Below are 22,248 nucleotides of genomic sequence, written 5' to 3' on the forward strand. Positions count from 1 at the left end.
AACTACTTTGTTTGACATTTCATTATAAGTATTTTTTCCCTACAAAATGATGTTTGTGTTTTTAATGTGTAGTGGACCCAATTCTGGAATTTTGAAGATGTGTTATCCATTTTTTTTTCTGTCATACTTCAGGTAGTTGCACTTGTGAAATTTTATCAGAAGGCAAGCAGGGCTAACAGATTCAGGTTTCAGATCGTAAGTTCATTTGTGAATTCAAGATTTCAAAGCAGTATTTTTGCAGACTTTCAATACATAAAGTATTTTAGGACTCATTATTATTCTGTGCTTTCTCAACAAAATAAGAGGTTGGATTCCAAAATTAAGTAAACTAACCATTCTGAGGCTCTTGTTATTGTTGCTAATGTTGGTTAAGAACGTGTTAACACCCTGAAAAAACTAAGGGATTGTTTTCATAGACATAGGATATATGCATTCTATTCTGTTTGGAAACTTGGTGACTGTTGAACATCCAGTTCTTTTTATAAATTGTTTTTATGTTTCTAGAAGAGTTCCATACACCTTTAAGTGTCCAAATGAAAAAAGAAACCATCCTATTATGGCAGACTTCCAATAATGTCTTGGGTGGTTTTAATAAGTAGATCCTCTGTGATTACATCTCATTGTGAAATTTCAATGAAAGGAAGATTCCACTGTTCTGTACTTGAACTTGTTTCCTTTGCTTATTATAATAATCCTATAACCTAAAGGAGAAATTGTCTATTTGAGAGTACACATGGAAAGTTACACAGCTTTGCAGAATGTAATTCTATATTGTAGTAACCGAATGTTAGCATCCATTGTGGCCTCTCACTAGGTTAGTCAATTACTCAGTCAGTGCTTGCCCTAACTAATCAAATTAGTTGTTGTTGGAAAATTCGGTTGCTGTTAAAAATGTTGATCAGAGTTCATTATTAAGTTATTCTCAGAGATCAAATATCCTATGCTAGCTTCTTCCTTCCATTGGCGATCTGTTATCTAAGTAAAACAGTCTCATGGTTTGTACCTTTAAATTGTTACACTTATTATTTACCTACTAGGTTATATTTCTTAAATTTTGCACTTGATGTCTTATCTGCAGCCTTGTGTTATAGGAGGAGTCACATTGCTTCTGGCATGATTAAACATAATATGTACCTTAATACTGGGTAGTCTTTAAATTATTAGAAGCTTTCCCAATCATTCAGTTACTATCCTTGTCTGCAGCTAGTATATTATAATATAAAGAACTGTCAGCCAGCTATATCCTAGTAATTTACTTACTCTAAACTTTGAAATACGTCAAGTAAAAAATGGGGATAAGGGTAGTTGCTGTTTTGGTTATTTGTCATGGTTATATGCAATAATTGCTTCAAATAAATTATTGTTACTATTAGTCCATGCTAACCAAAGGGACAGTGATAATACAAAAAAGCATATATTGAAAATACTTAATTTGAATTTGGAAATGGTTCTGTATTCATGGAATTTTGCCCTTCTTCCCTTGTTCTCTCCTTTGCCACACTCATTACTGATGACCTATTACGTGCAGGCAACAGTACTGATATAAAGAGACAAATGGAAGATGGTTATTTCCTTCACTGAAAATATAGCCTAAAGAAGAATTTACAGTTGAGTTTTTACCATAACCAATATATTACCTGGCATAAGCATTTAAGAACATAAATTCCAAATAAATACTCATTTGGTGACTCAGTTCAACCAGAATTTATTCAGTATCTTCATAGAAATCCAATGTCCTGTGGATGTATTCCTGGATGTTAGGAGAAAAAGCAGATAGTGTTGGAGATAGAGGTTCAGATTAGATATTTTAGGAACTGGTCAAGGATGAAACAGTCATGTTTATTACACTTTTCCCTTTTGGGTGGAGAATAGCCTTAATTGAAAGCTTAAACATGGGTGCATTAGGAAACAGTTGGTGTTTGTCTTCCCTTATTTGAATGTGTAGAAAACTAATGAATTACCTTACAGTGTGTAAGGGTATAGGTACTTGTAGCATTTGAGTTACATGAATTAATTAGTAGATAATGAATAGTCAAGACTATGAATTATGAAACTATAAATTCTGATTATTTAATATATTAAGGTATATACTAATAATTCCATTAATAAGAAATTTACAAAAATTTATATTTTTTTCTCTTTTTCTTTATTTTTTTTTTTTCCATTTAGGGCATCTGCCACACCCAAGCCTGAGCCAGTTCCTGTTCAAAAGGTGTGTTTCTTATCTGATATCACTAGGTACCACTTGATAGTCCCTCCTAAATCACTGCCATTTCCATTCTTATCTTAGGACACACTGACAATTAATAGTTTCAATACAGTTTTCCTTATGATTCTTTTCTTTTAAAGATTGGTGGTGGTGCAGGGGAGAGATGGAAATCAACACACACATAATTAACATCTGTAATTATATCAGTGTTATTAAAACATGATTTCCAGTGCCATGTAGTATCTAACTAATGTCCTTTTTTTTTTTTTAACATTCACATTCATATTGCCTATCTTTATTCACATATTTTACAGAGAATAAATAAGTGGTTACTAAAAATGAGTACCTCAAGTCTTTGGTAACATTTTATTAGTGATAGTAATAAGTTTTTAATTACATTTTCAGAATATTCTGGATTCAGTTATTGGCAACTATGTTTTTTCTCTCATATACATCCTCAAATTGTCCCAAACCGTTTTTCATATACATCTGGCTTATACTTTGGGGGATTTTCTCCTTAATTTTGTTTATGCCTTTCCAGTGAATTACTTATATTGATTTGCTGAGACATTAAGTTACTTTGTCTCCCTCAATTAGCTTTATTATTTCTACAAGATTAATTTAGATCACTTATTTTTTTTTTTAAATTAAACATAATAGGGCCACCATTGTAAGTTTTTAAAAGAATTTTTCTTTTGGAATGGTAGGATGAGTAGGAATTTGTTCTTGAATGTCACAGAAGCTTAACTTGTTTTTGTTTTTTAAACTTCACACTTTCTTTGGGATAGAGATTTGCAAACATAAATTATGTTACTTTTAGGAAGAATTGACTTTTCTTATTTAAATTTTCTTTGACAAATGGAAATAAACCTCTAAGATCGTTTTTTTTTTTTTTCCTCATGTGACTATTAACTGTTTATCTTGGAAAAGGGAAAGAATTTTATTCCATCTCCAAATAATATCTCAAAACATTCCAGAGAAACAGGTGGATTGTTGAGATTTTTACTTTTAAGCGGTATCTTCATTCAAAATAATTCATTAGAATGTGCACATTTCTGAGTTAGATGAAAATGATTTTATTCTCTCTGTTTTAAAATATTTTTAAATGGAAGACTTGGAAATGTGCTGTTTTTTCCTCATGATTTAAATAATTGTACTCTGTAGAGTAAGCTGTTTGAAAGATGAAATTGTAATCAAGACTGGATATTTTAAAATAAATGTTTTTGTTAATGATATTTTGTTTATTGTGGGGTATTTAAAATTTTTTCCTTTTGGAAAATTAAAGTGTCTGTTGACACTTATGATGGCATTTAGGCTTTTTGATAGTTTTCCTCTTCTAGTTACTAAATATTTTGAAACTTCTTTTATTTTTATTAAAAAAAAATACACTCATTGTTTGCATCTGTGGTATGCATGTTGGAACCAGTTGGCATGCATGTTATACTGATTTTTTTTTTTTTTATCTAGAAACAAGTAAAGTTTGGGCTGCTAACATGATTGTGTTTGTCTTTTTAAAAACTAGCTATGTGTTCTTTTCAGTGAATCTATTTTGCATGTATTTGGTGTGTTTTGTGTATGTTTATTTTTATTTTACATAGGGAGAACCTAAAGAAGTAGTTAAACCTGTGCCCATTACATCTCCTGCTGTGTCCAAAGTCACATCCACATCCAACATGGCCTACAATAAGGCACCACGACCCTTTGGTTCTGTGTCTTCACCAAAAGTTACATCCATCCCATCACCATCGTCCGCCTTCACCCCAGCCCATGCGACCATTTCATCACATGCTTCCCCTCCACCCGTGGCTGCTGTCACTCCTCCCTCATTTGCTGCATCTGGACTGCATGCTAATGCCAATCTTAGTGCTGACCAGCATTCATCTGCACTGAGCGCTGGTAAACCTGCAGTTAATGTCCCACGGCAGCCCGCAGTCACCAGCGTGTGTTCCGAGACTGCTCAGGAGCTAGCAGAGGGGCAGAGAAGAGGATCCCAGGGTGACAGTAAACAGCAAAATGGGTAGGTGGCCAAGGGTGCTTTCTGCTCTTATAAAAACTCTTCTTTCAGGCAATTTCCAGGAAATCATTTACATCCCCCCCAAATCAGCTGTTCTTTGAAGGAAGGGAGATGAAGTTTTTATTTGCTTCATTAACATGTAGCTTTATATTATATACATACAGCACTTGCTGCAAGGCAATTATAGGTTAATCAAAACCTAAGTATGTATTTTGACATGTTATGAACCGTGTAACATACTCTGTACCTTTTTCTCCAAGTCCTGGCATAACATGGAGCAGCTGGCAGTTATAATGCAAGGCAGATCTTGAATCTTTCTTTCTCATTTTTTCCATCCTTTTATTAGTCACCAAAAGTTTAAACAGAGTTGTGTCAGCTTCTGTATCTCACCCTAAGAAGAGAGGAAATGAGGAGCTTGTAAGAAGCTTTTTTTCTAGGAAGTAGTCTTAAGACAGAAAGCAAATTTAGTTTTGACTCATGTCTATGTATGATGCACTAGCTTAGGTCAGATAGCCAGCAACATTCTTTTCAGATAAGCTTAAGCTAGAATTTAGTCTGTAAAAGCAAACAGTAATGACAGAACAACAGCATCAAGGGATGCTTCACAAACAGAAGCGCAGACATTGTAAAAGTTTTTCTAAAATAAATGGATTTACAGAAGTGGACAGTGAATATATGATGCCAGTGGAAGTTTTGGAAAATCTGTTCCTTATGATTTTTTTCTTTTTTGAGGCATTTAAAAAAATTGAAGTGTATTTTCAGCAGCTTCCATTTATAGATGGTCATTTTATTCTGTTTGGAATTCAGTGACTATACTTGAAGCCAAAGTCATTTTTGTGATATGATTTTGATCAGATTTATTGTTACAAAAATGTACTTTAAAAGGAAAACCATCTGCATATATGATGGTTTTAGTAATGCCAGTTCCCAGGAAAATATAATTAAAATAATTGCGTGGATAGGTCCTTTCTGAGATAATCCCTTCCGAATTTTAATTCATGTAATGAAGGGCCTGTGCTTTCTGTAGCAATGCTGCCATGGCAACTTTGGGGCTTTGAAAAAGACAGTGGCAGGGCTCCAGGCTGCTGCTGAGAGAAAGAGCAGGAGGTCTGGAAGAACCGCTACTGGTCTGAACATATGGTTTTTGTGGTTGTGGGTGGCTTTTTAAAGTTTTGACATATGTATTGAGGAAAATTAGTGTCCTTCAAAGAATGTTATTTCTTCTTTTATTTGTGGAAGAGAAATAGTATGTAGTGCTGAGATGTGTTTGGTTGTATTTTTTTATATGTCTATTTTAAGATAATAGATTTTAAAGAAATCAAAGTAGATATTCTGAGAAGATGCTGACTGTCAAATTGTTGATCCCATAGAAAACTACAAGCAGAAGTTTATTATGTTTATTAAACTCCAGTTTCAGTATTAAAAAGTCCACTGGAAAAAGTGTCTGAACAAACATATTTCTCCTTACTAACATTTCTTGAAATTTTATAAGATAATCATTGTCTTTTTTTTAAAGAAAAAAAATCCATCTACTTTACTGATTCATATAAGATAGTCTTTTTTTTTTTTTTAAGATTTTATTTCTTTATTTGAGACAGAGAGAGAGAGAGGCAGAGACACAGGCAGAGGGAGAAGCAGGCTCCATGCAGGGAGCCGGATGTGGGACTTGATCCCCGGATTCCAGGACCACGCCCTGAGCCCAAGGCACGCACTAAACCGCTGAGCCACCCAGGGATCCCCAATAGTCTTCTTAATAGAAACTTATAGAGGTAAAAGTAAATTCAGGTTATGGAAAAGTATTACATTTAAAACATGAAAATATGGATATAAATCTTAAATTCGTGTTTTATAAGTACAACTTTGACTAAACTTAAAATGATTTAAAGCTTATTGTTTTCAAATTGAAACTGTAGGCAGTGGTGTAGTAATAGGGCCTCAATGATGGTTTTTTAATCAGTGGACATGTGATTACTGGGCATGTGCCTGTATCCAGAGCTGTGCAAGAGTGAGGAGAAAAGGGATTATTACATTTTTGCATCATTAACAAGAAAGTTATGGCTTCACATTTGTAAACTGGATATAGATTGCTTTCAAATGTTATCCAGATGTTAGGACAATGAAAACTTGATTACTCTGAAAACAAAATGTGGTGCCTTTGAAATTCTAAGATGAATTTGCAGTTGCCATTTCTCTTACTACGTTAAAGAAATCAAAAATAAATCACACACTTTACTAGTTAATAATGTGTCATTTTGAAGAGTAGGTGTTTTGTGGTATTGATGAATTCATTTCCTTCATCAGGTATCAAACTGTTTTCTGAAATCATTGTCAGACTATTTACTAATTACGTGATTAGTACATTTTTCATATTTTTATAATATTACAAAAGATCTACAACAAAACCCTTTCAAAGTTGAGAGTTGTTACTTTTTATTAATTATATTTTTATTTTAAAAATAACATATGCCAGTAAATAAAAATTAAGATTTCAAGAGGATATAAAGCTAAATTCTTAAGTTGTTTTTTTCCTCAAAGCAGCAAGATTATTAGTCTTTAAGTGATTTAAAGTAACTGGCTAATTTGCCAAATTGAAAGGTGTCTCACCCAAATTTATACAGGATTAATAAACATAAGACACAGTAAGTGTTTATTCATTATTCATTACTACTGAGAGATTTTAACTCATTATAAGGTATGATGAAATCTATAATTATGTTGATAGTTTTAGAATATTTCTTAAAGATACAACGTAAGTGTATCTTGTTTCTTATGAAAAATAATGAACAAGGCACTTTATGAAATTTTTAATCTTTCTTCTGCATATTACAAATTATTGATCTTAACTTGCTTTTTTCCTTACTCCTCTCCCTCTTTACTCTACTTAGAACAAAATGGGACTTTATATTCCAAACCAGAAGGAAAGCTATTTTGCATCAAGTAGTTTAAATAATTTACCTTTTCCCTTTCTATATGCCCTTGCATTATAATATGCCACTGCTTTCAAGAGGTAAGTCTTTCATGTATCCTTTATTAATTTCAATTTTGTTGGACTGCAATTTCTTCTAACAGTTCCAATATGTTCTTTTGAATAACCTGGCCTTGGGAGATAGAAAATATGATGATATGGTAGTAATATTTTTAAATGCTTTTCTCTTTACAGAAAACACAAGTGACAAAGTTAGTATCCACATTACTGGAGAGGAAATATGGTGATTTATATATGAGTAAACAGCATGAGTGTGTCTCATTTTTGCAAAATTAAGTTATATTTTGCAAAGCAGCTGTCATTTATAAAAACATTTATTAGTGTTTTCACTAAGTTTGGTTTGCATTGCTATGTTGTAATGAATTGCTTTATGGTAATAAATAATAGTATTTAACTTTTGTCATAAAGTACATGTGGGGTTTGCTGTGTAGTGGTTTATAAGACATAATGCTTGGGGAAATGCAATTTGTGTCAGTCGAGACTATTAGGAGACAAAGAGAAAGATACAAAAGAAAGCATAAACATATATGGCACTTGTAAATAACATATAAAACCGAATTGTTTTCCAAATCCATATAACAAACTGGTGTTTCCCAGGTAAAGTCTCTGAAGAACCTTTTTTATTTTTTTAAACAATGTTGCTGGAAGTTTTAGACCTCTACATGTACAGTTGTGTGTCACTGGATGATAAAAGTTTATACATACCTCTGAAATTAGTTAAGAGAGATAGTTACTGACTTATTAAATGTCATAGGTAGTTGGCATAGACATTGGGAACCACTGTGGTATACCTTTAAAACCTTGCTTTTGTGTCTATTTTTTATTTAGTGTGTGTGTGTGTGTGTGTGTGTGTGTGTGTTGATGGTACACTGACTGGTGATTAACAGCCTTAAAAATAGATAAAAGTTACATTAGATAAGAAATTAATTTTGTGTTATGATCAGTCTGAGCATGTGCTGCAATTTATCATCACAATGTAGGTTAGAATTGGAAATATGGATGGAATATTTAACTGTTTTAGACACACCTGAGAACTAATGATCAGGTATTAGAACAATTTTATTTTAGGCTGGGTGTGGTCTCACTAATTGAATAGTTCCATGTTATATACATGTAGGAATATAGCACCCAGGTATACTAGTGAAAGATCTCCAAGCCCTAATTTATTGTTTAAATTCTTTTTTTAAAATATTTTATTTATTTATTCATGACAGAAAGAGAGAGAGGCAGAGACACAGACAGAGGGAGAAGCAGGCTCCACACAAAGAGCCCGATGTGGGACTCAATCCTGGGACTCCGGGATCATACCCTGAGCCGAAGGCAGATGCTCAACCGCTGAGCCACCCAGGCGTCCCTGTTTAAATTTTTATACACAAAGATTTTGGCTAGTTACTAGATTCCAGTGTAACAAACAATTTGACTTATAAAGAGGAAAAATTGGGCCTTGGAAAAATAAATTTAAGCATTTTAAGTTAAATATATATATATATTTTTAATTCAAGGTTCAGATACATTAATTATTACTATCCATTGTCCTAGGTGTTTCTAAATGCATTATGTGATTTAACTCTCATTTGAACTTTGAAGTGAGAGGTTACTTAATTTTCTCATGTATCTTGTAAGTGTTTAAGATTCAAGCTTAGATTTTTTGAAGCCAGTTTGACATGCCTTCCTCTGCATCACCTGACTGTGACCCTGGCTTTTTTCTGTTACTTTGAATTTGTATTTATTTTTAAATGGGTTGAGGCAATATGAATGAATAAAGTGCATAATCTACAGTTAGGTTTGATAGTAATTTTTTTTTATAAGTTACGGGATCTAACCTAACAACAAATCTGTATTTGTTTGGTTTTCAGGGTGCTTTCAAATATATTAAATGTCTGCCCTTACCAGAAGTCTGAAAGAAAAAGAAATTGTAGTCCATTTCACTGTTCAGGAAAGAGAGGCTTCTGTAGATTGCCTGGGCACCTTGTCCCGGGCATAGGGCATGTGGGCAGCATAGCCAGGGTATGAAGCCAGGTCTTCTCATTGGCACATTGGCACAAATGCCATCGCAATGTATGATGTGCCATTCTACTTGGGCACATTTTCTGAAATGCTTGAAAGTATTTGTTCCATATATACAAATTGACATCTTTACGTTGAAACCAATCAGATATCCACTTGTTGCCACTCATTACACTGTAGAATGTTTCCCTTCCATCTTCATGTTGATTCAAAACTTTTCCCTTAGACTTAAAAATGCTTAAATATGTATCTAAAATTCTGTTTAGGTTAGGTTATTTTGAAAAATTCTCTGCTATTTAAAATAACAATGAAGCAGAAAGCTTTGCATTGTGATTAGAACAGAGTAAGTATCAGTAAATATTGAGATCAATTTACTCCTGCATCCCTCCCCCGTTCAGTGAAACTCAGCTCTCTGTAGAGTTTATGAAACTGACTTTGATATATAGGTAGGAAATACGGCTACAATGAACAGTCTCAGTATTAAAACGGTAGGCAGTTTTTGTCACTGTGTTTATAATGAATTACTAGTTACTCTGACTAAACTTCATTTCAGGATTGATTCAGCAGTGTGTTGGCAAACTATGTAGTTTATACTTTAGTCATCCCTATCATAATGGTACATAAATATATTTGTTTTTAATGATTGTACGGTTAACAGGCTGTGTCAATGAATTGTATTTGAGATTTCCTTCTTCAGGTCGTATTATTCATGTAGTGCCTTTACTATATCATACCAGACATGCCTTTTTGGGTAGTAATTAGGTCACTGATAATACAAAAGCATGAGTTCCTACAAATCAGCACTAAACTTACTGGAATTTGCTTGTGAATAAGAGTAGTAATGTTGGACAGAGGAGAACATGAAAACTGAGTGGTAGCCCATTATTTATGATCCACTGTACTTCCTATATTCTCCATTATAATCACATTTTTTAAAAAATGAGACAAAATCAAATAATATGTTATTTCTTTATAATATTTGATTCAGGATAATTTTTTTGGCTTTTTAGGTTTTTATCTTAATCCCAGTTAATACACAATGTTACGTTAATTTCAGGTATACAAATAGTGATTTGGAGAGTTTTATTTTAATGATTCAGGATAATTTCTTATGAGATTATATTTGCTATTTGCTATTAATATATACTTCATATATTACATGAGTAAAAGACTTTCTCCTATTCTCCTCTTATTTTAAGCGATTCTAAAATGTTCTGTTTCTACACATTACATCTAACAATTATTTTATTCTCTGCCTTTTATTAGAAACATATAGGAATTTGGATACATACTAAAATAAATTTATATAAACCTAGAGATATTTTTAAATAGTGGATCTTTTTCTGTTAACAGTATAACAGAATTCTGACTAACATTTGTTCATTTTTGTTTGTTTATGTTTATTTTGAAGCATGACGTTTGTGTAATATCTTCATGTAAATTCATTGTTTTGAATTTCATTATTTCATTTTTTGTTTTCTTTTTTCTTTTCCTTTTCTCTTCTCTCCCTCTTTTTTTTTGCCTCATATTTGTCCATTTTCCATTATCCTGGGAACATCAATGTCTTCTCTACTCTATTACATATTTTTTGTGTGTATTATTCCTCCTTCAGTAACCCTGGCACCGTGTAAGTACCTAATCAGTGCTTCCTTTTGTAATTTTCATCATTGTCTCTCTGTAACTTTCCATCTTGCTTTCAATGTAATACCACCAGCAAACCTGGTTAGTGTCTTCTTCATGCAAGAATTTTGAAATATGTTAAGGAACCTAGGAAACATGTTTTTCATGGTAGGGAACGTCATATAAATCAGTGGGTGTATTTTCCACTTCTGCAGTGGAAAAAAATTAGTAAGCTGAACCTTCAAGAAGATAGATGAGTATTGTAGACAGGGTATACTTGAGTTAGAGACATAGTTTGGGCCTCTCTTGGTTAGTATTCTTTTTTTTAATTTGAATAAAGTTGCTAATTGTGAATACCTATATTTTGAAATAAATTATTTGCTTTTGATAGTTAAATTTATGTTCTAGCTCAAATATATTTTTTAAATGAAAACCATTGATATTACTCTCTCTTTAAATCATAGTCATCAGAGTTTAGAGTGTCAGAGCCAAAAAGCTAAGGTAAAAGTTTAGAAATTTCATATCACTTACCACAAGGCCTTTAAGCTGTGATGACTATCACAGAGTCTAAGGTGTACTGTGCTTTTTTGCAAGAATGTCATGGCTAAAAAGCATTCTTAAGTGGTGTCATTTTATTATTCCTAGTATACTTATTCTTCGCTTGCCACCACTGTTTTGTATTTTTACAGATCACACCTTTTATAGAAAATACAATAGTCTTATAGTTGAAATTGGCACCATTTAATTGTAAGCCAGATTCACTAATTATAGAGAAATTTAAACTTCAAGCTTGGTAGTTAAATATGAAGTTTTTCAAGTAATTGCATAAGATAAAGAGTTGTCTGTATAGGAAATTATGTCTTCTAAGTGTAATGTGTTTATGAAGTAGTCTACGTATTCTAATATTTAAAATTCTCGGGATCCCTGGGTGGCGCAGTGGTTTAGCGCCTGCCTTTGGCCCAGGGCGTGATCCTGGAGACCTGGGATCGAATCCCACGTCAGGCTCCCGGTGCATGGAGCCTGCTTCTCCCTCTGCCTATGTCTCTGCCTCTCTCTCTCTCTCTCTCTGTGACTATCATAAATAAATAAAAAATTTAAAAAATAAAAATAAAAATAAATAAAATTCTCTTAAAAAGGGTTAAGTTTTTAGTAAAAGTAATTAGTAAAGTAATTAATAGTAAAATATTAGATATTTTACTTCTGTAATATTAAATTTTTACCATAAACTATAAATATCTTATGTATAAATATTATTTATTCTGTTCCTTATTTATTTTTAAGGATTTATTTTTTTGAGAAAAAGAGTGCTCATGCACATGCATGGGGACAGGACAGAGGGAGAGAATCTCAAGCTGATTCCCTGCTGAGGATGGAGCCCCAGTGTGACTCAGTCTCACAACCCATAAGATTGTGACCTGAGCCTGAATCAAAACCAAGAGTCAGACACTTAACCATTGAGCCACTGAGATTACAAATAATGTTTTTAGTGATCATTAAAAAACACATTATGTGATCATTACTATGCATTAGATACTTTGGGGAAAACACTTAACATATGTTATAAATCTTATTTATTCCTCAAAACAATTCTTTAAAGTAGATGCAATCCTCTTTTCTCAGATGGGTAAAATTGAGATTTGGAGTAGTTAAATGACTTGCATGAAACACACACTAAGTAAAGGATGTCATGCTTGAAACTACTACATGTCTTTTTTAAAGCCAGTGTTAATATTAATCCTATCATGTTCTTCACTGGGCAAAAACTCTTCTAGTATACTGAGACAGTTTTGGTAGTGTAGCTTATTAAAATGACAACAGTCCAGTGGCATTCTGATAGTGCTGTGATTTTCTAGCAATGAGTTACACCCAGGAGATGTTGCCATCCACATCTGATACTCTGAACACTTTCTCTGCTTGGATCTTATGGCAATAGTATGCTGGTCCAGAGTTAGGCTCCTTTTTCTCTCCCGGAATTAGACTCATAGCTTCCAAAAGTTTGCATTTGTCTTGTTTTGGGGAGAGGTGGGAGAGAACTGAGTATTTGTTATGGTCAGTAGATCTTAGGCTGAAGTGTTAATATACATTATAGATTCCTTAATATTTCTTTGTTAACAGAAAAATGAACTCTTAGCAAACTCAGAGTTCAAATCCTTTTCACATAAATTATTTCATTTAATGCTTAGAACAATGCCACTTTGTATGTGGTACTCTCATTTTATAAATGAAAAAACAGGCTCAGTGAAGTTGACTTGTCCAAAATCACAGATCTGTGAAATCATTGAGCCAGGATTTGTATCTTGGTGTTTTGATAAACATTTTATTGGTTTCTCATATACCACAGTTCTTATTTCCTACACAGTTGACCCTGTGACCCTAACTTTATTTAGGTTGAGGGGTATCTATACACATGAATGAGAAAACCGTAGAAAGTAACAGTGGTGACCTTTTTCAAAACTGCATTTGAAATTGCTGACTTAGCCTGTACTAAACCATCCTTAGTTCCTGAGTGTAGTGAAGATATGTTTTTTTCTAATTTTGTGAAAGACGATACATTTTGACAACATACCGATATTTAATAGTGGTTGTGAATATAGTCCATACCTGTATTTTGTTAGGCATAAGATAGAAGAACAATACAAGTAATTTCAAAAAAATGTTTAAACCCCTGTGAGTTTTTCAATTCTCATTATTTTCCGTCTTACTCTTTTCCTTTTCTTTATGGTGGAATCTCTCTTCTGCTGCCTTCTTCTGTCAATTAAAAGGAAAACCCCACCCAAACGGTAAACTTTCTCTTGAATAGATACTTATATATACTATTATTTTATGTAAGCATGTAAGCATATAAATACTTTTTTTTTTTTTTTACTAGTTTAAGAGAAAGCAAGTCTACTCTATTACAGAAGGATGCCTTTTTAAGAAAATTGAGACTAAGTTCACTTTCTTGGACAAGCAAAAGATATAAAAAAGAACATTGATATTAAGTGTATATATTATAAATAATTTGGCAGAGGATATTTTATCCTTAATATAATATAAAAATTTTTAATTCTTTCCTTCCTTTTAATCCTAGCCCACCGAGAAAACACATTGTGGAGCGCAATACAGAGTTTTATCACATACCAACTCATAGTGATGCCAGCAAGAAGAGACTGATGGAGGACACTGAAGATTGGCGTCCAAGGACTGGAACGACTCAGTCTCGCTCTTTCCGGATCCTTGCCCAGATCACTGGGACTGAACATCGTAAGTGAATACCTAAGGATTTTAAGAATGTTCTTTGCCATAGAGAATAGCAATTAGACAGATGGGCAGTTATTGGAAAACAGTAATTTTCCTGAGTCAGTTTGCTCTTAAATTATGCCATGCATAATGTGGGTAATGTAAATAAGAAGCTAGCCCAGGAGAGTTGTATTGAAAAGTGTAGCAGTAGAAGCAGCAGCAGCAGTAGTACTTATTATAGTACGTAGCCAGTGACTGCAAGATATGGAATGTTTTTTAGTGGCTCTGTGCAGCCTGACCATATGGTATTAATTGGTACAGGTAATTGCCTAAGTTATTTTTCAAGTTAAAAAAAAAGTAAACTAATATTGGATATTGCTCATTATATTTCAGTGAAAGAATCGGACACTGAAAATACTAAGAAGGCAAAGTAAGTTGTCCATTTTTTTGGTACATTGAATGCTTTCCTTTCATGAATGGTCTCGGTTTGTTTTTTCACATTTTCAAGTGTAATGGTATGGCTTTTTGTTTTTGTAACTAGAAGCTAAGCATTTAACTTTGGTATCTTTTGTAGGACTTAACTGTGGGACTTAAAAAATGTACAGATTTTTATATTAATAGATTTTATCTACATTTCACATATGGTTAATTTTCTTTTGTAATTGAAATAAGTGGGCAGAAGAGTATATATGGGGATGCTTTTGCTAACACTACAGATCTCTGTGAATGAGTTTGTGTTGTCTTGTAGTAATTTTATTTTGGGCACAGAAATGGATGTTCCAGGAGGGCTCTATGGATTAATTTCTGTATTTTTAAAAATGTTCCACCCGTAAAATCTTTGCTATTTAGTAAAATAGCTCAGTGAAATTAAGCTGTTATAAAGCATGCTTTCTGCATGATGAACTAAGTGTAGAAACTTTCTCTTTCTTATGACTCTTCTATCACTTCTCTCTTCTTTTCTTTTCTTTTCTTTTTTTTTATTTCCACAGGGAAAAGATACCCCTTCACGTCTTTAGTCCCAAATACACAAAATTACGTGACTGGCACCATGAAGTTTCAGCACGTGCTCTTAACGTACAGTGATTTATGAGTCTTGTCCCCCAAGCAACCAGCATATACCTTTTCATTCACCTTTTCTTTTTTCCAACCTCATAGCAAAATCTGTATTAAATTTGCCTTACAAAAAAATAGAACCTTTTCTATACTTTTCTAACCATTTTCTGCTGTCATGAAAAAGAGGAAAATGAACTTGTTTTGTGCTAGTCAGTAGCTCACAAATATTAAATAAGAGAGCAAATTAAGAGACTCCAGTCTATTCAGTGGTTTTATATCTGTATCCATTGTTATTAGGGTACTGATGTTGGAAAAGGAATTCTTTTTGTAAGTTGAATTTGGTTGGTTGTGTGAAGCAGAGGTAGATGAGCAAATAATATCCTTGTCTAATTTGGAAAATATATCCTTTATGTTATTACATTTTGCAAGATTACTTTTAAATTCATTATTACATAATGTTCAAAGTGGGTTGTAAATTACCCTAAATTAACAAATATGAGGAGGCAAGATAAAACAGAGAAGACTTTATTAGAATAGAGTTTTTTTGTAGATTTGGGTATTTTTTAAAGCAGGAACCATTTCAAGATGGCTATGAAGAGAAGGAGGCCCAGATTTGGCTTCTAAAAAGGAAAGAAGACAACTCTTCCCCTATTTGCGGTGGGGAAATTGAGTGTTCTTTTATTTGGTTAGCTTCAAAAATCCTATTTTCTACCGAAGGAAATCCTTCAAAACTGGTGGATGTTTTTAGGGTATAAACAACTTCAAGGCATTAACTAGTAAGAAATGGAAAAGATAACTTTGCTTTGTTTTTAAATGAACATAAAATAAATTATAAATGATTCTTTATGTGACATCAGAAATATACTGATATAAACTATTGTGTGTGGCTGCTGTTCCTAGGAAACTATATTTTGGGCAATATATGCAAGCTAATAATTTGACCAGATATGCTTTCTGTTTGTAATATAATGTATTATATATTAGTTCTAAATTCAATAATAAGTGCATTTTGAAGTTTGGAAAGTACTGTAATAAAGTTGCCTTTAACTTAGCTTTGTAATTGTTTTCTGTTTCTCTGAAGCTAGTAACAGTGTCATCCAAGACTTGTTACACTATCACTTGTGTAAAATAAATAATTCTCTTGACATTTCATTTGGAAAACATTTTTAATTTTGCAAGGCTACTAAAATGAGTGTAGAGTATGACAAAGCCTGTATATTTTTTTTCCTGAATTATGTTATTTAACATAATATCTTATGTGAGTAACGTAAAAGATCAGACAGACTGTGGCACAACATAGCGTTAGTCTTTGTGGAAAATGATTACTGAGGGATTTTGCCTATATTTGAGGCATTTTAAAAAAGATTTTATCTTATTTTAATTTTTTTATAAGTAAGCTCTACACCGAGTGTGAAGTTCGAACTCACAACCCTGAGATCAAGAGTCACATGTTCTACTGACTGAGCCACCCAGGAGCCCCAGTTTGAGGCATTTTTATTTTTCCAGGTTTTTTACACTTTGATGTCACTATAGACTAGGACAACTGCCTGATAATTTGGAGAAACATTAATTTCAGTTAGTGATTGATTACTATTTAAAACTTTTTACACAAAATGTATTTAAAAATAATTCTAGGATTTATCTATGCTCATTTCCACTATACTTCATAATACAGTAAAATCTTTCTTTTACTGTATCAAATACTGCTTGTGGTTTTATGATCTTGACATCAATCCATTATTAACTGGCCTCTGTAAGAAAATACACTTTCTTAGACCAGGCTTTCCCATACCTGATAAATCTCATTTATCTCAAACGATGATATTTGAAAGTACGTGGAATCAAATTCTCATGAAAATAAATGGTAGGGTAGAGTAAACAAGATATTTCCCACCAACCACCAAATTTCTAGAGTAACTACGGAGTGGAGAGAGAGAGCTACTAAAATGAGAATTTTAGGTAAATAAAAGAATTTCTCCCTAATAAAGACAAGTGAACATGTATAGAACTTTATAACTTAAAATAAGTACAGTTAAAAATAAAAATATAATACCTCCCTGATTAAAAATTAAGTATTTAAAGTCTCATTGAAAGTGTACACTGAGATAAGTCGAATGATCCATATTTGAGTATGAGTATAAATGTTCAGCATGAATCACAAAAGACATTCCATTTGACCCTATCAGAGGTTGAATTCTTACGTTCAATTAATCTTCTGGGACATCTTATATTCCTAGCTTAAAAGCTAGCCAAATATTGTAAAAGCTCCTTGCAAAAATATTATTGTAAGTTTAGTGACCTAATTTATAGCTTGTTTTTGTTTGTCTCTCTTATACAGACTTCTTTATTATAGGCTTGTTTTTAATGCAGAATTGAAAGTTAAGAATTTTCAACATTTTTACAAGGTTTTACCAGTTAGAAGATGGAAAGTCTCTCACAAAGTGAATATTTTTGTTACTTTGAAAAATATATTATTTGTGGAAACAGAAACACACTCATTTTGTCCATCCTTATACCCTTTAGGAAGAGAAGACTCATATAAAAATATAGTAGAGAGCCTATTTAATAAAAATTGTGATATTAAAAAAAATTGTGATATTAAGACAGAGAGTAACTGTCCCTTCTTTTATTGTGATTTATTCAGAGTTGTGGGTGAATTGATTTCCCCAGATGAAAAATTTAATAATTTTTGCATTTCTGATGTGTATTTAAAATCATCTAAATCACAAATACTCATGTATTGCCTGAGTTATTCTTTCACATGAAATAATTACTTAAATACCAGGTACAAATATGTACTAGGGGTTAAACAATGAGTAACAGATAAATATATAAACAAGGTGATTTGAGATAATTGTGTTACTAAGATAATAAATTAGTATAAAGGACATTTGGCTTAGACATGGAGGGATTACTTAAGTTGTGTGGACCTCTGAGGAGATGACCTTAATGCCATCACCTGAGAGAGGAAAGAGTCAGCCATGAGATGACTTGGGGTTACTGCTCAAGGCAGAAGAAACAAGTGTGGAAACCCTGAAGTAAAAAGGAGTGTGGCAAGTATACATACAGACCAGAAACGGTAGTGTAGCCAAAGTATGGTATGTGACAGGAAGCATGCTGTAAAAATGTAATACATATACCCATAACTCATATTCCCCATATTATCCATAGCATTTTGAATGGGAAGTTGTCTTATATCTAACCACTTTCAAGAAAAATTTAACAACGAAGAACCAAAGAGGTTTATCAAAGTTTTATCAAAGCTAAATAAAGTACATTCACCTACTTAGTGTTGCTCTTGGCATAGTTATCAGTTCAATGCTTTTCCCACTAGACCCATTGAAGACTTAGGAAAAGGAAGCATTATTAGGGAGTATATGTTGGTATGTTGGTATGTTGGTAATGCATTTGTAGGTATCAGAATGCCCTGTAAAACACACATAAAAACATTTAAAAATAACACTTAAAATGTATAGAAACTAGACATATGATGCCTTATTCATAATTTAGTGAATTCAGTTCTGTCCTTTTTGTTTATTCTATTGAAGAAAATTACTTAAAGCGAGTAAATATTTCCTTGCTCGTTCTTTCCAAAATAGACATCATTACTACAGAATAAGTAAGTAAGGAATGATAAATTTTTTAAAAAGATTTTATTTATTCACAAGATACACAGAGAGGCAGAGACCTAGGCAGAGGGAGAAGCAGGTTTCCTGTGGGGAGCCTGATGTGGAACTCAGTCCCAGGATCCCAGGATCACAACACAACCTGAACCAAAGGCAGAGATGCTCAACCACTGAGCCACCCAGTTGCCCCAGCAAGGAATGATGTATTCTGAGTTTGAGAGTCAGATTTGTAACTCTAAAGTTTCTGCCCCTGACTTTCCCACTTTTTTAAGATAGGAATTTAGACTTAGTGGTGGACACTGTAAAGCCCCTCCAAATACCACCTCAGTAGAGTACTGATGCCTGTTGCTATGTTTGTGTGTGTGTATGTGTGCATGAGTGTGTGCATGCGCGCACATGTAGGGGGCACATAGCCTTCACAGGTCAGTCCCTCCACGTGTCACCTCAGCAGCAGATGCCCTTTACTCCAAAGCCACAGCTTTGTGGGGGCTGTGCATATGCAGTGAGCTGACTGGAGGGGTATGGGGTTGAAATGAAAAGCCTAGTCATTTCAGCCTAGGTAGGGACAACCTGGGAGGGTCATTCTAGCTTTTGTTGATCTGGCTTGAACCTCAGTTGCATGAATTCTTCTTGTTTCTTCATCTTCCCTTCATTCTCTCGGTCTTTGTCACTTCTGATCCCTTCTTCTTGAATTTTCAACCCAGATTCTAAACAGCATTTAGGGAAACCATTAAACTGAAAGATGAGGTTAGGGCAACCTACAAGGTGTATGGAGGTCAAAAAGAAGATACATTTAAGTAAAGGATGTTTATTTGGTGATTACATCAGAAGCATTCTAGGAGTAATGAGTTGGTAAAGCAATTTAGAAATCAAATACAGTCAAGATTATATGAATGAATCAGTGAAAAGCTTCAAAGTGGAAAATTAGGATGAACTCTGAGTAGATGTAATAAACTCTTGTAAATCACAAGCACTGCCTAATATTATTATGATTTTGTATGTTAACACTTTTCCATATGCAGCATTTTAGAATAAAATATATTAGCCATTTAACCAGTCACTTAATACATTTTGTTTGAACACATCTACTGTTTTCTTCACATCCATAAAAGTTTACTTTCTATTTCCTCCTGGGGGGAGATGTTGCTGCTGAGTAGCTTTTGGAAACATGTAGGCCAGGACGATACCTGTATGTCTTGTAATGCTCTGAATCACTTCACAGAATGAAGTATGATCCTGCTCCAATTGCCCATGGTGTGCCAGTGAGAATGACTGGGCTAAAGGCAAATCCTCCCTCTTCCAAGATTTTCTTATTCCTTTCTACAATTCCAACCATGTAGACTCACCCGCAGTGTGCCACCTCCATCTTCCACAGTGGCAATAATCTTACATCTGAAGTAATATACTATATAATTTCTACTGCTTACCTAATTTGTATCATAGATATTTGTCTATATGTCATAAATTTTCAACTAGAGTATGGGCTCTTTGAAGACAAGAGTCTTAATATAATATAAATTGGAAGGAAAAGGCATTCTAACAGGCATAGTATTTCTTTCTGGATGCAGCTGTAACTGTAAATAAAGATCTATACATTCAATATATAAATGGGCATTTAATATAAATGTATATATAAATACAATAAATACTTAAGTATACAGTATAAAAACATATGAATGGGCGCCTGTGTGGCTCAGTTGGTTAAGCATCTGCCTTTGGCTCAGGTCATGATCTCAGGGTCCCACATTGGGCTCTCTGCTCAGCGGGAGTCTGCTTCTCCCTCTCTCTCTGTGCTCATTCTCCCCCTCCCTCTCTTGCTGTCTCTCAAGTAAGTAAATAAATAAGTCTTTAAGAAAAAATAACATACAAGTGTAATTTGAAAGTAGGTGTTAGGACTGTAAGATTCATCACTGGTGAACTGATTCTTCAGTTAGAAATACACTGTATTAGTCAGCTCAGGCTTCCACCTACATACCAAAACTAGGTGACTAGGTAAATGACAAATTTATTTTCTAATAGTTCTAGAAGTTAGAAGTCCCAGACTAATGTGCTGTCAGGATAGCTTTCTGATAGGTCTTTTCTATCTGGCTTGCAGATGACCACCTTCTTAATGTGTCCTCACAGGGCCTTTCCCCTGTGGACACACAGAGAGAGCTCTGGTATCTCCCCTTTTTATAAGAATATCAGTCTTCTTAGATTAGGGTCTCTCTGTTATGACCTTATTTAACTTGGATTACCTTCTTATAGGCCTGTATCAAAATACTGTCACACTGGAGGGTTAGGAATTCAACATATGAATTTTGAGGGGAAGCCATTCAGTCCATAATATATACCAGCGGCCTTTCTCTACTAATATCAGTTTGACAGAGTAGTATCTAAAAAAAGTTATTCTTAAGGAGAGTCACTGACTTGGACTCAGTTAGAAGGATTGTTCATATCTCTGTTGTGGTACCTCTTTTTCTCTTTTGGATAACAGGTGTTTGTCTCCATGGCCTATATCCCTAACTAGAGTGTAAGTTCTTTGAACACAAGAATTTTGGTATCCTCATATTTGGCACTAGTTAGCACTAACTAATGGTTTCTAATTGCTTATCAATGAATATTTCTCTGGTTTCTTAATTGTTGAATTTTAGGGAAATTGTTAACAGCATGGTAAACATAACTTTTAATTGAATATAAATTCAATAGAAGTCAAATTTTTATAAAAAGACATTAATATTTATACAGTAGCTAAAGTGGAACCATATCTAAATTGCTTTAAAGGAGAATTGTTGTGCTTTGGCAACCTAATTGGCAAAAGTGGTGATGCTTTCTTCCTGGTGTTATCTGCTTGTTAAATGGTTGTGGAAGACACTTCTTCAAATTAAATGAAAAATTTGTTTCTTAATCCATCTTCCTTTGTGTTTTTGATCTGTTTCAACATGAATAGCTCAGTGACTCCTGTGATAATACAACACCTGACTAATTTTAGAAATGGGTATATGAAATGCTTAGATCTTTGATTAGAAAAACCAGTAGAAGGATGCCTGGGTCCCTTAGTGATTGAGTGTCTGCCTTAGGCTCAGGGCGTGATCCTGGGGTCCTGGGACCCAGTACTGTATCAGGTTCCCCACAGGGAGTCTGCTTCTCCCCCTGCCTATGTCTTTGCCTCTCCCTGTGTGTCTCTCACAAATGAATAAATAAAATCTTAAAAAAAAAGAAAAACCAATGGAAATAATTTTATCATTCCTAAGGAAATGAAGAAGTTTGAAGAGTCTAGTCTACAACATTTGACTGAAAAGAAGCAATAGCTACATTATTAACACATACTAATAATGAAAAAGCTCATAATAGTATGTGATTTACCAGAGTAGAGAATTATGGGAGGCTATAGGAAATTTCATTGAAAGATAACTTAAAAAAATAAAAACACCTATATACCTAAAATCATTGTGTCAGGCACCATACAGTTTATCTTAAGTTAAAAGGTGATTTCTTGATCTCACCATTTCATTTTCTACTATAGTAAAATATT

General features: G+C 33.5%; 1 protein-coding gene across 18 annotated transcripts in view; it reads left to right on the forward strand.

Annotated features, from left to right (window-relative positions):
- Nucleotides 1–22,248, forward strand: part of PDLIM5 (PDZ and LIM domain 5) — a 212,149-nt gene that overhangs the window by 123,115 nt on the left and 66,786 nt on the right. For 4 of the 18 annotated variants that reach the window (XM_041758591.1, XM_041758593.1, XM_041758592.1 and 1 more), the window contains 6 exons: nucleotides 2,170–2,212; nucleotides 4,135–4,226; nucleotides 10,829–10,843; nucleotides 13,599–13,616; nucleotides 13,907–14,079; nucleotides 14,449–14,485. In XM_041758591.1, the coding sequence (XP_041614525.1) occupies nucleotides 2,170–2,212; nucleotides 4,135–4,226; nucleotides 10,829–10,843; nucleotides 13,599–13,616; nucleotides 13,907–14,079; nucleotides 14,449–14,485 (378 nt within the window). Of the gene's footprint in view, nucleotides 1–2,169; nucleotides 2,213–3,807; nucleotides 4,227–7,383; nucleotides 7,401–10,828; nucleotides 10,844–13,598; nucleotides 13,617–13,906; nucleotides 14,080–14,448; nucleotides 14,486–15,044; nucleotides 16,160–22,248 lie in introns of those variants that run through there. The other 14 variants (XM_041758595.1, XM_041758601.1, XM_041758604.1 and 11 more) reach the window with 8 other exon arrangements.

The sequence above is a fragment of the Vulpes lagopus genome, chromosome 6, assembly GCF_018345385.1.
Source record: "Vulpes lagopus strain Blue_001 chromosome 6, ASM1834538v1, whole genome shotgun sequence".
Lineage (NCBI taxonomy): Eukaryota > Metazoa > Chordata > Mammalia > Carnivora > Canidae > Vulpes > Vulpes lagopus.